This window comes from Pinus tabuliformis, chromosome 8 (genome assembly GCF_031772625.1).
Source record: "Pinus tabuliformis cultivar Carrire ecotype Pingquan chromosome 8, CPIR1, whole genome shotgun sequence".
NCBI lineage: Eukaryota > Viridiplantae > Streptophyta > Pinopsida > Pinales > Pinaceae > Pinus > Pinus tabuliformis.
The window spans coordinates 9,506,168-9,521,824 of NC_142294.1; the positions used below are offsets into that span (position 1 = coordinate 9,506,168).

General features: G+C 39.3%; 1 protein-coding gene across 6 annotated transcripts in view; it reads left to right on the forward strand.

The window, feature by feature from the left end:
* The window catches only part of LOC149233908 (uncharacterized), a 334,987-nt gene that overhangs the window by 129,506 nt on the left and 189,824 nt on the right, over nucleotides 1–15,657 (forward strand). For 4 of the 6 annotated variants that reach the window (XM_089371675.1, XM_089371677.1, XM_089371678.1 and 1 more), the window contains 3 exons: nucleotides 7,091–7,183; nucleotides 7,285–7,424; nucleotides 7,665–7,887. In XM_089371675.1, the coding sequence (XP_089227801.1) occupies nucleotides 7,091–7,183; nucleotides 7,285–7,424; nucleotides 7,665–7,887 (456 nt within the window). The remainder of the gene's footprint in view (nucleotides 1–7,090; nucleotides 7,184–7,284; nucleotides 7,425–7,664; nucleotides 7,888–15,657) is intronic. The other 2 variants (XM_089371676.1, XM_089371679.1) reach the window with 2 other exon arrangements.

The following is a 15,657-nucleotide window of genomic DNA, read 5'->3' on the forward strand; positions in this document are numbered from 1 at the left end:
AAGAGTAGGTGGGGTAGGAGGATGTGACAGTTCAACAGATGTGTGTGCATGTTCTCCCACATCACTTTGCGGGGGTGGAGCTGTTTGATGAAGGGAAGGCAGACAGTCACTTGTGATAGCAATTGTGTCCGCTTGTGATTGCGCAGCTCCATCACTGAAGTATGCTGGGAGGGGTTCGAATGATTCTAAGAGTTGCGGGTTTAGATATGTAAAGAAGATACTCAAATCTCCCATCGAGGAATTCCCAATCAATTTCTTCTTTAGGAAATTGATATGCAAGATTACAAAAGTGCATGTAAAATTGTTCAATGGATTCATCAGGTGCTTTCCATAATTTCTAAATTTCTTTATTGAGCGCTTTACGGTCAAAATGATTGAAAGCACGGTCTATCTCTGTGATTAGATGATGGAAATAGTGAATAGATTTTTCGGGCAGCGTGGCATACCAATGCAGTGGGTGCCCTCGAAACATGTATGCGAACAACGCGCAAGTCATGTAGTCTTCAAAGATTTCATTCCTTTCACAGAAGCCTACAACGCCAATCGTGTGTCTAACCAAGGCTACTTGGCCTCCATCATCGTATGTTTTACGTGACAAGTTATTCCAAAGCTCTTCCGAGATTTCAAAGTCGTTTCCATAAGACATACACTTCGGAAGAGAAATTCTGTGTTTAGTCATGATAAGTATGCGAAGATTCAAAACAGATTGTGAGGACTCAACTTGTCATCTGGCCCTCCTTCTAGTGCCAGAAATGTTGATGGTGCTAGACCCGCCAACATTCAGGGGATCTCCCCTGTATGAAGTCCCAACTAGACTTCACATCGTTTGGTGTAGGATTCCCATCCCGTACAATGGCCCGATTGTCATTATTTTAAAGATTTTCCTTAGCTCTTGCTTGTTAGCACATGAGAGTGGTTTACTTTGTCTTCGAACAACTTGTCAGCACATGAGAGTGGTTTACTTTGTCTTCGAACAACGAGGTTCGCGTGCCTGGTGAGTGCTTAGTGCCGCTTGTGTCAAAGTTCTTCACTGTAGAGGGAGAGGGTGGAAGTGAGTCTCAGGTTGAAAGGGAATAGTCCCAACTCTGCTAGAGACACACAACACAATAGGACATGCACAACGTCCGACGGATTAGTCCACACGGATGCAACAGTCACAAACATAAGGTGAACAGATAACACGTACAACACCAATCAGAATAGTCCACATGAGTGCATCGGGTGTTATAACAAGTTTACAAGAATGAATCTGTCGAGTGTCCAGCGGGATAGCCCAAACGGGAGAGAGACAACGTTAACAATGGATACAACACATTTCCAATAGTATATGTACTAAAACAACCAAAATAGTTCAACTGTCTTAATACAAGCAACATGCATTACAAGCGTCCAAAGAATAGTCTTACAAATGAATACAACACGTGTGAAAACGTGCTGCCCTGTTAACATGCTTTTGAATTAAGCGAAACTTCCAAGACACATCCGTACACAATTACATCACTAACCCCGATAGTGGGGCATTAGAGCCATTGTTCGCTCCTCAAAGAAAAGATCATTGACTCTCAAGGCTATGTGGGAGGAGCCAAGGTGAAAAGTCTTTTGCATCTACAAATGAGGGGTATATATAGCCAAGGGTGAAACTAACCCTTGTGACTGTTCGACTTCCCCCATGACTGTTGGATTTACATGACTCATCAACTTTACATGTGGGTTTCTTGGACTTCCACGTTACATTACATTGATTACAACAGTATGGCCCACAATAGTGATGTGGTCGAGATGACTCGTGACATGACTCGACACGACAAAGCTGATATGTTCATGCTGCTAGTGGTGTCGATGTCGAGCTGTAGCACTGCTGAGTGATGAGTGTGCTCCTGGTGTATTATAGCTTCACCTTCGTATGGAAAGGTGTGCGGAGTCTTCGATGGTCTTGTTGTTCGCTTGATGTTGCACGTGCATGTCTCTCCTTTGCTTGTACTTGGCATGCTCTATGTGTTCGTCCGTTCGCGAACAAGTCTCCTAGCATGCGCTCCATGTTCATCCTGGTCGCGCCATGTCGCATCCATGTACCTGTATCTGCAATCACTCATGACGAGACAACATCAAATCCAAAAATCTCCTAGTCTACCATGATGCATTGTTTTTTGCTTTCGAATGCTGGGGATCAAGAGAGAGGACAAGGCTCTAAAACTGCGTAGAGCACATTTGAAGCTGAGATGCAGGCTCTGGGTACTATCCATGAAAATTGTGTAGAGGTCACTGGGAAACTGAGATGGGCAATCCGGATCGGCAGTGACTGTCTGTAGGGTCTGGCTTGGGTGGAGGGTAGATCTGCATAATTTTTCTAGGGAGACAATGCAGGCAGCAAAGGGAGTCTGGCACTTAATACTACACAATTTCTCCGGGGAGGCTAGCAGCCGGTTGCTAGCAAAAAACTGCGCAGAGCTGGGAGGCTGGCCTGCAAGACATCCCTGCGAAGTTTCTGGGCTAAGCGGGATGCTGGGTAGCTGGGAAACTGCTCATGAAAATTGCGCAGTTTTCATGAGGAGCAACAGGCTGGCTGACAGGGTGACTGGCTGAGAAAACTGCGCAATTTTTTAGGGTGGTGTAGTGACAGGCAGCTAGTGTCTGTCCAGCATGTCTGCACAATTTCTTGAGTCAGCGGAAGAGAGCATGGTTGGTAGCTTCTGTGCAATTTTTTGGGGGAATGAGGCCCGGGGTCACTGCCTGGTCAAACTCTCTGGTTGATCAACTGGAGGCTTGGTGGATTTGCTTGCGGGTAGAACAGATTGAGATGGCTTGTTGAGGAATTTCTGCATTGTTCAGGGTGACAGTCAATCGGGTTGATTCCAGGATTGCACAGTGCAGACTGTTTGGGAGGCAACCTCAAGCTCTGTGCAATTTTGGGCAGTGGTGCATGATCACTGAGAGCTGAGACTGCGCAATGCAGTTCAACGAGGGTCTGGGTGTTGGAGGGTGGTCGAATCGACAGAGTTTCGGAAAATGACTAAGTGTGTGAACGCGTGGCTTCTTATATGCATTACATTGCGAATACGCACTCAACATGACTTGACGACAAGACACCTCGAACCATCAAGACAACATACACTTAGTGTGACTGACCGACATGTGCGAGCAACAAGCACGACACTTGAGATAGACATTTGGACGACCGTGACGACATTTGCGCGACGATGCTTACAACATCGTGTGTGAGTGTGATAGATGTTTACATAGCGAGCACAACTCAAGCACAACCTTGAACATCGCTAGAACAAGGTCGCAAGCATGACATAACAATTAACATGCCGAAGACGACAGTTGGTCAAACAAGTGAAAAGGAAGCAAGACATGTAGAAGAAACACATAAAATGACTTATATTGTTTGCACACATGCATGTTATCGAGGACATGATGATATGACAATGATAAGCAGTCCTGCAAACTCAACTAAGAGGTGTACTTTGAAAGGTGTTGTTTATTTACCATTCTTACCGTCAAGATGATGATGCATCCGATGGAGTTTGCATGCGTTCTTGATTTTTTCCATTAGTTGGTTCCTTGGTTCTTCTCCTCAACTCCTTGGAAACGATTTCAGCATGTCACCTTTCCTATAGTCACTAAGAGGTAGATCTGCACAATTTCAGTGGACAATGACTGCTCCCAGAATGAAACCTTGGGAGGCTCGTCTGTGCAATTTCTACGTGCGCATTTTTGGAGAGCAGTGCTTGGACAACATTGCGCATTTTTGGAGAGCAGTGCTCATTGCTTGACTGCTCTGTGCATTTTTGGAGAGCAGTGGTTGTTGGTGTCTCTATGGGATGTGAGGTTTCAACAGGCAAGGGAGGTTGTTGTCTCTGCGCACTGTGGGGTTTTAGTAGGTGGAGGTTGGTGTCTCTGCGCACTGCGGGGTTTCAATAGGCAAGGGAGGAAGCTTGATGGTTGCAGAAGCAAAGCTCACAGTTCAGAGAAGTTGGATGAGGCTGGGTTGCTCGGTAAAATGGATAAGTGTGAGATCAGTGAAACATATGTAAACATTGATAGGACTTGACTGTGATCGCACACGGACACTTAGTGACACAATGTAGACCATCCATAATACATAATACATACTTTGCTTGATGCAACAACCTTCGTGACAAGAGTGCATGAAGTGAGTGTGAAACATGTTTATGTGATGACAACCACTCATGCGCACATGCTTTCCCTTGAAGCAAAACAACATTCCCTTTGCATGACAAACAACAACCCCTATGCCTGAAAATGACACATGTTGTATAAAGATGAGAATGCGGACAACTCTTAGGATCAAGGAGGGGAGCTTGAAATCATCAGCTTACTAATAAGTGACCAAAGATGATCGATTACAGGATCTAAGGTAGGCTTCAAAATTTGCATGCGAGCCAAAATTTTGGAGGGTGGTTGTAGCCGCTACAACAGAGGACAAGAGTGAGGAAATATTGGGTAACACGTAATATAATTTATGAGGGTGGGGAAAGGAGAAATATTGGGAAAACGCTTTCCAATATAGTTTTTCCCATTATTTTTCCCACCCCTTCCCAATATAGTTTTTTTTTGGGGGGGGGGGAGTGAGGGAAATATTGGGAAAAACATAATATTAGTTTATGTGGTGGGGTTTTTTCCAATAATTCGCCCCAACTCTGCCTTCATAAACCAATATTATGCTTTTCCCAATATTTCATCCCACCCCCACCCCATAAACTAACATTATGTTTTTACCAATATCTTGCCACAGCCTCCCCCTCATAAGCTAATATTATGTTTTTCCCTATATTTCATCCCACTCTTGACCTCATAAACTATAAACTATATTGGGAAAGAGTGGGGGGAAATATTTAGAAAAATGTTAAACTATATTGAGAAGTGGGGGTAAGGGGAAATATTGGGAAAAACGTAATATTATACAACGTTTTTCCCAATATTCCCCCACACCAACTCTCATAAACTACATTTAGAAACACAATATTATAATATTATGTTTTCAGGGATATTTCCCATCAATTTCCAATATTCCCCCAACCCCCCACATGAACCATATTAGTAAAAACTTGATATTATAATATTATGTTTTCCTAATATTCCCCAATTCCCTCATCTCACCCTCATATGAAACTATATTGAGAAAATCATAATATAATAATATTATGTTTTTACATATATTCGCCCCCACCCTGCCCTAATATATAATATTATGTTTTTCTCAATATTTTCACCCACTCTTGCCCTTATATGAAACCCATCTTATATTTTTTTCTGATGTTTCCCCAATATTAATATTATAATATTAGGTTTTTCTCAATATTTGCTGCCACCTCAGCCTCATATGAAATTTTATTGAGAAAAACATAATCTTATAATATTATGTTTTTTCCAATTTTTCTCTCCCTCTTATACTCCTATAAAATTGAGAAAAACATAATATTATATATGAAAGTAAGAATAGGGGAAATATAGAGAAAAATATAGTATTATGGTTTTTCCAATATAATTACAACAGTATTATGTTTTTTCCAATATAATTATATTTAAGAGGAGATTAAAAAAATAATATTGTTATTTTATATATTGATAAAATTAGTAAAAAATATTGTGAAAACCTAATGCCATCATTTCTTTACCATTAATAAAATTATTTATCTTATCTTATCTAATTACTTTAGTCCTATGCTACATAAGCTAATTTGGAAGCGTTCATGGCGTAATTAAAAGAAGGGAGCAAACCAATTCTAACATAAACGTAACAAAATGATAGTAACGAGGTTGTTAACACAAAAGGTCTTTGATGATGGGAGAAACACATACAGAAATTAACACAATTCTTTTTTCCCAGGAGTTGTATTACAAAGCACTCTAGGATGGAAATGCTTTTTGACAACTCATAGTATAGAAACGGTTTGCACTGAACGTTAAGAATTTAAGGGTACTCCACAAAGATAGGGCACCCCGTCACTTTAACTCATTCAGAAGGATGACCTGATTCTAATACATGAGGATAGCGAAAATATCTCGACAGCAAACCATAAACCACAGGCATTTGGAAACTAATCATTTGACATTTTAATAGAATCAAATATTTCAGTGACATGAACATTAAAAATAAAAGTGTGTCAAACGTGTGATTAGACATTCAAGTTCTGGCACGTTCCTCACTTATATTTTCGAACATCTTTTCATCACACATTATGGATGTCCTGGCGTGTTGTTAAACCTTTGCTTTTGCAAGTTCCATTGGACTGCCTCTTGTCAATGAAAGATGTTTAGCCTTTGTATTTTTATTTCTGATGTTATGCTTATTTAGTGTATTAACGCATTTGACAGAGTGGAATGCACAAATCTTGAAATTTTGCAAATACGATTAATTCATTCGTTATGAGGGGAACCCAGTTAAATTTAGGAATCGTTAATTACTGGCTATTATTGGCCAAGACGTTTGATTCTTGAGTGCTGATGCAAACTTATGTTGTGTAAAAGCTTGCCCAATAATAGCTCTGCTTGTTCTTAACTTGGCATAAGCGATAGCACTGTGGCTCGACTGTCCTGACATTATGCTGTTATATTCTTGCAAGTGAACACTTCATGTTATCCGTTGGCTTAATTTTTGTTTAATATATATATATATATATATGTGTGTGTGTGTGTGAGAAAACCTTCGGTAGATGGAAACCCCAGGATCAAAGTCATGTTATTTCGGCCTGAAGGTTAATATTACAAAGAAAGCCCAAAGTCTGTCCAGAGGCTTTTACATCATGTTGTTTTGGTGAAAATGCTTTACATAATGTTGTTGAACCCCGGTTGAGGCTGATGAGCACCTTACTTTTACCAATTAGCTACCGTTGACTAATTTTGATGATGTCTATCTATCTATTTATTCCCTATTCCAAAATATGTGTTTGCGGGAGGTAGCGGAAATGCTGGATATGTGTTGTTGTTAATCCAGCTGAAAACATTGTATGTAACATGGGCGTAGATACTGGCTCACTAAGATAGCATGAATGTTGATGCAGTATAAATGCTTATTGTTTCATCATAATTTAGACTATAACTTGTCTGTCTAATAACCTTGCAGAGAATGAGAAAACATTCGATTTTGAGTCAGGAACATCCCCAGGTCAACTTAGAGATACAAGGCAACAAACTGACACTCTTGATGCTGGCAAAGGTAATTCATCGTATTCTTTATGAATTGACTGATATACACTGGAAGAATATTTGGCAAACAAAACGGGTACTGTCGTAAATGTAACTGAAAACTGTGCATAGTATGTTTGACAGCTCTGCATGATAAATCTAATTGGGAGTTATTCGAGGTTAACCGTAAGAAACATGAAATTGTAGAAAAGGAAAAAAGGCATAGTGCTCAAACATCTAGCAATTCCAGCCACGAGATTCCGGCAGATCAGGTAGTTACTAAACCAGAATTATATTATGTTGTTGAGATTCAAGGCCTTTCTGGTTTTACTGGTTCTCTTACTTCTGAGCTTATGTGCATTTTTTGCGTCTTTTAGTTACGGATTGTTGGAAACCCTTTTTATACGAGGTTCTGGGGTGCATATATATATGTTTCTGAAAAATGTGATGGAAAGTTATTCTTATTTTATGATTACCTTCATGCCTGCTGTGCACACTGCACTTTGTTCCAGGACGAATCGGAATGTTTGGGAACACATGTTTATGGATATGAGTGCGAAAACTCAGAAGGTGACAAAGGGGCGGGCAGGTCAGAGGGTGGTCCTACAAAGTCAAATCAGGATAAGGGTGGGGAGATCTGTTTTGGGATTGATCACTTTAGCCCTGGAGATGCATCTGGCCATTCAGAAGGACATATGAATGTTGGAGAGACTTCAAAAGTAAAAAGAGGAAGAGGTAGATTGCTTTCATTTAGCCTTACATGGTCTTTTACACCCTAAGCTTTTAACTTTTCTCATCATTTTGTCACTACATGCATTTAAGAGACGTTTCAAGGATTCAATATTTTAATTGAATTTAATTTGATTTAATTTAAATATTAATGTTAACTAGTCGACAAAGTTGGCCGATGTGATTGCGGAAGGCACAAAGATAATTGAACAGTGGGAGGACTAAAGTATTTCCGAGAGAACTACAACAATAAAAATAAATGAGTATATATCGACTAATGAAACAACTCCAAGGAAGCAAAAGCAGGTAGATAAATAGAATGAGATTTAATTAATGTCCAATGAATGGCCTCACTAAGTATGTCAATGGGATTCAAAAAGGATATCCAATGTAAATAAATGGTGGTAGTGTAAAAGCAGCTCCTACTACTCTATCAGAAATAGAGGAATATCCCAGTATATATTTGAAAGAAGTACAAAAGTACATTAAAAAAATATAAAAAACAAAGCTATGACAAGTACAAAAAGAGATTATTAAGGAGCCTAGAACTACAGGCTTGACCCAATTGAGGGGAGGGAGAAAGAGGCTGTGAATTTGAGTCATCAATTACCATGAAGGGGCCTGTTGCCTCAAAATCTAGCAGATCTTGTAGAGGGTAACTTAAAAGGCAAAAACTAGACTAAAGGACAACAATGGAATGTGGCCCGCTATCACCACTGTCACTACCTCTTGCTCATCATGGACTTTCACCAATGAGAGGCTCCCCTTTAGATAAATCACCTATGAGAGATATGTTATGTTCAAGGATCTAGGTGAGAAGAGAGGCTTATAGAGGATGGCTCTTCTCAAGTACAAAGCTCAATCAAGCGAAGGAAGGAAACTCACATCCTCTAATAAGTAATAAGGCATTATTAGGGCACAATTGATCTAGGGATTAAGAGATAGCAAGCCAAATGGACTAGCATAGAATCAAGAGGCCAAGATAATGTTTCCAACAATAAATATCAGTAATCAAATGGAACAAGAAACCTTCAATAACCCCCCGAGTTGAAGCCTAGGGGTAACTAGGGTTCCTAGGTCAAAGTGTACCGACGACAAGAGAATTTAGCCATAGAGTGGATGGATTGGCCACTAAAGGGAATTGATTTGAGGTAATTAAGTCTCCCCTCAATGTTGAATCCTTCCACACACCAATATTCCACCTATAGGTTGACTTGCACCCTAGCCCTAGCTAGTGGCTTGACCTTAAGAGGGCTGAAATCAGAAATAGGAGAGCGAAATGAGTTTGGGGATGAATTTATGAATCATCACCAAAATGACAAGGCAAGTTCCTAGTCCTTGGGATTATGGAGTCAATGGAGGTGAAAGATTTTGTTAATTTTGCTTAGCATATTCTTTGCTTAGGTCCATTACTTCAATGTTCCATAGTGGCCCAGTCTTCAATTACCATTACTATCATTAGCAATCACAAAAACCATTATCACATTGACAGTAACTGAAGAAAGAACATAAATAACATATGCAGAATACAAGCCAAAGCAAGAGAACTAAGGAATTGGCTTAAACCAGGGAAAAACCCCAAGACGGGGAAAACCCTTGATCAAATCTTCTTATTATTAATATCAAATGTTCAACATAGAGAGTACAATAATACTAAGTCAAGATTGAATTGCCAATGAGGAGATCCACAATCACAACTTTTAATCTTAGATGCAACTCTGGAGCTAAGGAGATGTATCCTCTTAATTTGATGTCATACGCAGAAGAAGCTTGGACAGGTAAGGGTTGCTTTCAATCTATCTATGACTTGCTATAATCAGGTCAACCATCCAACTGACATTCATGGTTACAAAAATACCTCATATCTTATGATCACGAAGGTTGAAGAACGATGATGTTGCTAGGTGATTTGGTTAGGGCATGTGGCACAATGCTTCAGCCCTTACAAATTTGCTCAAACTTCCTTCCACAACTGCGGTTATTCTCCAAGATAGTCAACCCTCTATCTGTTTACAAGACTGGGCTTATTCTAGTCCTTAAGCATGCCTTCATACCAATTTGCCTTCATCAAAATAGGTCTTCAACCTATCTGAGAAGACAATACCTATGATGTGCCTGAGACAGTTATCATGGAAACGCAGCTCACCTAGGAGAGAGTTTCCACACCATAGTCTCACACCCAAATACTCATTATGCTTGCGATCAACCTCAGAAGGAACTCAAACTTGCAATAAAAGAGAAATAGGCCCATAACAGTTCACAAGTAAACCCAGACTTCCTCCTAAGAGGCTCAACCTCTTGCCTAATGGACTCGGCCCACCAGATAGCCTTGCCATGACAATAAACAAGCCTTTGCTCCTTTGCTAGAGACACTTTCCTTCTGCGGCTATTTTAGAGAGAAGAAGATGTGTGTGAGATGCTCCAATTGTGTTGGAGGACATTCCCTTTTATGGGAGTTAGATAGGGGTTTCACATAAAAGAATTATCCCCAAGTTGACCTTAATAAATTACACATGTGAGGGTTTAATTTCAAAAACATATTTTTCCTTATCCAAATTTGATGATCTTTAGGTCGATTTTGGTCCTCACGAAAAGAGGAATTCAATGCAATAATCATCTCCATCAGATGAGCTAACCAAAGTGGAATTTGGCCCTAGCTGCCAATTTTAACGACTTTGCTAAATCTTGGGTAAGGAGTAAGGGAATTTTGATGCCCTAGCTCAAAACCTAGCTATTATTTTCGTGAGGTATCAAGGTTACTTGGATCAACTATTCCAAAGATTCACCAAGGGGATTGCCATTCACATGTCATGTTGGAAATGCTAAGAGGGGGTGAATCAATATTTCTCTTCAATTAGTTAATTTTAACTTCACAGAGCATTGATTATCATTAGCATTAGATTAAAACATAAGTTAGCATCACATCACATGAACAGATAACAACACCATTCAATAATGCACAACATCCAAGATAGTGGACATAAGATTTTTAGGTGGAAACCCTTTTGGAGAATAACCACCAGATGCTTCTTAATATTGGTCTTTAAAGTTTACATCAATAGGAAGCTCCAATTTCCAAATTTATCAACTCTAATTGAAAGAACGCTCCAACACCATCATTTACCAAATCCAATTGGAAGTTGGCTCCAATGCTTTAGTTTACCAGCTCCAATTGGAAGGACTTTCCAATGCCCTGGTTTATAGGCTCCAACCTGAAGGAAGCTCTAACTCCTTGATTTAGCAACTCTGATTGGAAGAACACACCAACGCCTAGCATAGGCTTCAACTTGCCCTAACACCACCCTACTGCCTTGAAATGTTCTCAGACTCCACCCTGAACGAGAGTCCACTCTCCTGCCTTGCACCACCTTGCCACCCTATTAAGCGAGCATACCACGTTTAAAATTTTTTCAGATTGGATCCACCTATACTCACTATCAATACAAAACAAATTGCAATACAATCTCTGCTCAATCAAATCTACTTTTGTGCATCAAACCCTAGCTTCATAAAACTTAATTAACCTCTGCTCAAGCTACACCAACCTGTCATCCTGATTCATCAAGCAAGTTAGAAGCATTAAAAACTTTGGCTAATTAATTCAATATCATACTTTTACTGGTTAAACCAATGCATATCTTTGATCACAACACTCAAAGGCAACAATACAACCATACTTCAACATTCTGTCAATTAACAAATTCAACTGATAACGCTACTTGGTGTCACACATCAAGCCTCAACAACATAACTATAATAGACCCACGTATATCTACTCTTCATCATTTCAACCAACACTTATGCACCTCTGTTATACTAATCAATGAAGGCTCTCTTAAGCCCTAGATTCCAACAACTTAGTATCTCAACAGTGAAATACACAATTATGTCCTTGGCACACATTATCAAGTTGAGTCAATACCCATTTACAAAATATTCAATGGAATCCTTTCTACAAATGTGCACTTCAGATATGCAATGATTATCCATGATAACTTATCAAAATATTTTTAGTTTTATTAGTCAAGGTATTCCACCACTGATCTTTTCATATATCTGTTGTTTTTCTGAAAGAGGTCGATGTGCTTTATATTTGGAGATTAAGGAGGAAGAACAGATCCATTCTAATTGTTTTGGAGAAATTCCCATATTCTCTAAAACCCATTTCTCTCACTCATCCCATTTCATCTGCATTCACCCATTCCAACTCTAACCGTAACCCATTCCAACTCTAACCGTAACTCATTCCAACTCTAACCGTGTTTCCCCATTTCTAACTCTAACTGCATTCACCCTTTCCAAACTCTAGCCGTGACCCATTCCCCTTTGAAATACTTTATAATATGCCACAGTCCTTTTTATAAAGCTGAGACTCCCATTTATATTCGAACTCTGTTGTAACAGAAAATCTCTTAGAAGGCTCAAGGTTTTATTAGATCTCATAGTTGTTGATTGAATCTAGCCCAAGTGGCAGATTATGTAAAGAGATATTTCTCTATAAATAGGTAGATTTTCGACTCTGCAATGGGATTGATGATGTGAGAACCACTGTTGTATTGTTTTCAATTAATAGAAAATACAGTTGTAGCATACTCTGTTTTAACCTGAGATTCATTCTGGTTTCAGTCCTATCTTATCATACTCCTTTGTTATTAGTTTTCAGAACTTATTTGATTACTTGGAATTCAATGTTGCATTGCTCCAACTTCCTTCAATTTGCTGTGATTATTGTGAATGTCCATTTCCACATTAGTAAACCAAATATGCCTCAACTTCCATAAAACAATGTTGTTTGTTGTTGTTTTTCTTTAATTGATTTCATGCCCAATGGTAGCTGTCCTCACACTCTTTCACCTAAAAAATCACATAGAAAACCAGAGTTAACCATCTGTATTTTTAAAAAAATATTGAGAGAGCCCTCTTAGATTGGAAGGGCTAACTTCCAATCAAAAGCTAGTTTGAAATAGTTACGCTGGGTTGAAGGGTTGACACAGCCCAACCCCCACCAGCCCGGTTGATAACATTTTGGTGCGTCTGCCAGGAGCCGAAAACTCCTTTTTCCGGGATTCTCTTCGAGTCTCTTCTTTCTAATTCCCGAGGGTAACAAGAAAGAAGAAGTTCCGAAGGTTGTGATATTACCCTCTTAAAAGATACTAAAGATCGAAGCTTCATGGTGACTCCACTGTTTACAGATCAATAGCTTGAAGATTTTCAAGATGAGTTTTACTGCAAGTCTATTCTAGTCATTAATGAAGGTGAATTTCATTTGTAAGCTTAAGTGATGGATTCAATTTTTATTCTGAGTTGCCCATATATGATCCACTACTGATTTTGTTTAAGCATAATTGAGAAGCCCAGGTGTTGGATTAGCTCTTTGTCTGGTTATACTAGAGATTTTATATCGCTTGAATTAAGTAGGTGGATTTTCAGATGTTAGAGTAGGACATAAATAAGCTTGTTGGGCAAGCATTTCCTTCAGGTTTAGATTACATGTTGCAGTTTTCTTTTCAGTTTGGTGAAGTGGGTTTGATGTAGTCTTCAGATTGGGATCAACCCAATGGTTAGGCAACTGGTCTGTTGGTTCTTTGCTGCACCACAGGGGCACAACATCCCCATTGGAGCCAATGTTATCCATGATAACTCATAAAAATATTTTTAGTTTTATTAGTCAAGGTTTTCCACCACTGATCTTTTCATCTATCTGTTGTTTTTCTGAAAGAGGTTGTTGTGCTTTATATTTGGAGATTAAGGAGGAAGAACAGATCCATTCTAATTGTTTTGGAGAAATTCCCATATTCTCTAAAACCCATTTCTCTCACTCATCCCATTTCATCTGCATTCACCCATTCCAACTCCAACCATAACCCATTCCAACTCTAGCCGTATCTCATTCCAACTCTAGCCGTGTTTCCCTATTTCTAACTCTAACCGCATTCACCCTTTCAAAACTCTAGCCGTGACCCATTCCCCTTGAAATACTTTATAATATGCCGCAGTCCTTTTTATAAAGTTGAGACCCGTAGAATACATCGCTATCAACCCTTCCCTTTTTCCTTTTCATACATCTCCGCCCATCCCCTTTCCTGATTGTGATTGCGATATTGTATATCACAATATCTCTCCGATCGCCGATTTCCATAATCCCTTCGCTGCCGATATCGCATATCGCTTAAATCTCCGCTAATATCACATATCGCTCATTTCTCTGCCGATATCGCATATCGCTTAAATCTCCACTGATATCACATATCGCTCATTTCTCTGCCGATATCGCATAATCTCGCTGATTTGCATTATATGTTCTGTTGTTGATTGCGATAACCCTTCTCTGAGCGATTGCGATATCGCAATCGACGATCGCATAGTCAAAGTTCTTGTTCCCTGAAATCCTTTCCGACTTGCGATTGCGATGTGCGAGAACCTCTCGGATGCGTCCTAAAAAATCGCCACGTCCGGAAAATCTCGGAATTATCATAAATCAATGTTAAAGGGACCCTCTCCTGTATTGCGATTGTGATGTTAACAAGCCTGAATCAACGACCCAGATTGAATTATCTGTCCACAACAATGAACGTTAAATTGTTTATTCTGCTTTCGCTCCATGAGACATCAAGGGTGTTTTGGCATATATCCAACAACATGGTCATCAATTAGAAGGCAGCGAAACAAAGAGACAACAAGACACAGAGACAACAAGGCATTTTCAGCACGTTTCAACATCAAACAACACAACGGATTCGGAGTCAGATGTTCGAGTTTCCACCAATACAGTGCCACTATTTAAATTATTGTAATAGTTCACACGCCTTCCATTTGTATTCGAACTTTGTTGTAATAGAAAATCCCTTAGAAGGCTCAAGGTTTTATTAGATCTCATAGTTGTTGATTGAATCTAGCCCAGGTGGCAGATTATGTAAAGAGATCTTTCTCTATAAATAGGTAGATTTTCGACTCTGCAATGGGATCAATGATGTGAGAACCACTGTTGTATTGTTTTCAATTAATAGAAAATACAGTTGCAGCATACTCTGTTTTAACCTAAGATTCATTCCGGTTTCAGTCCTATCCTATCATGCTCCTTTGTTATTAGTTTTCAGAGCTTATTTGATTACTTGGAATTCAATGTTGCATTGCTCCAACTTCCTTCAATTTGCTGTGATTACTGTGAATGTCCATTTCCACATTAGTAAACCAAAGATGCCCCAGCTTTCATAAAACAGTGTTGTTTGTTGTTGTTTTTCATTAATTGACTCCATGCCCAATGGTGGCTGTATTCACACTCTTTCACCTGAAAAATCACATAGAAAGCCAGAGTTAGCCATCTATATTTTTAAAAAAATATTGAGAGAACCCTCTCAGATTGGAAGGTCTAACTTCCAATCAAAAGCTAGTTTGAAATAGTTACGTTGGGTTGAAGGGTTGACGCAGCGCAATCCCCACCAGCTCAGTTGATAACACAATGAAGAGTCAAGCTTGTCAACCTTCAACCTCTCAATGATTCTGGTGGGAACTATTCATACCTCTATCGACGTCTTGACAAACTTGGAACAAAACTTCTTCTTTGCTACAAAAACCACTTCAATAAATGCTGCTACTTGGGATGTCTCTGAAGATAAATGCACTTTTGTAGGAAATATGCATTTGCTTAAGTACAATCTTGATGGATGATCAAGAATATTCTACCATAGATCTGTCAAAGAGGGGAGTGAAAACAGGCTTGAAATTGTGGCATAGATATACTTCAAAAGCCACTGAGATACTGACCCTTTAAAGCCA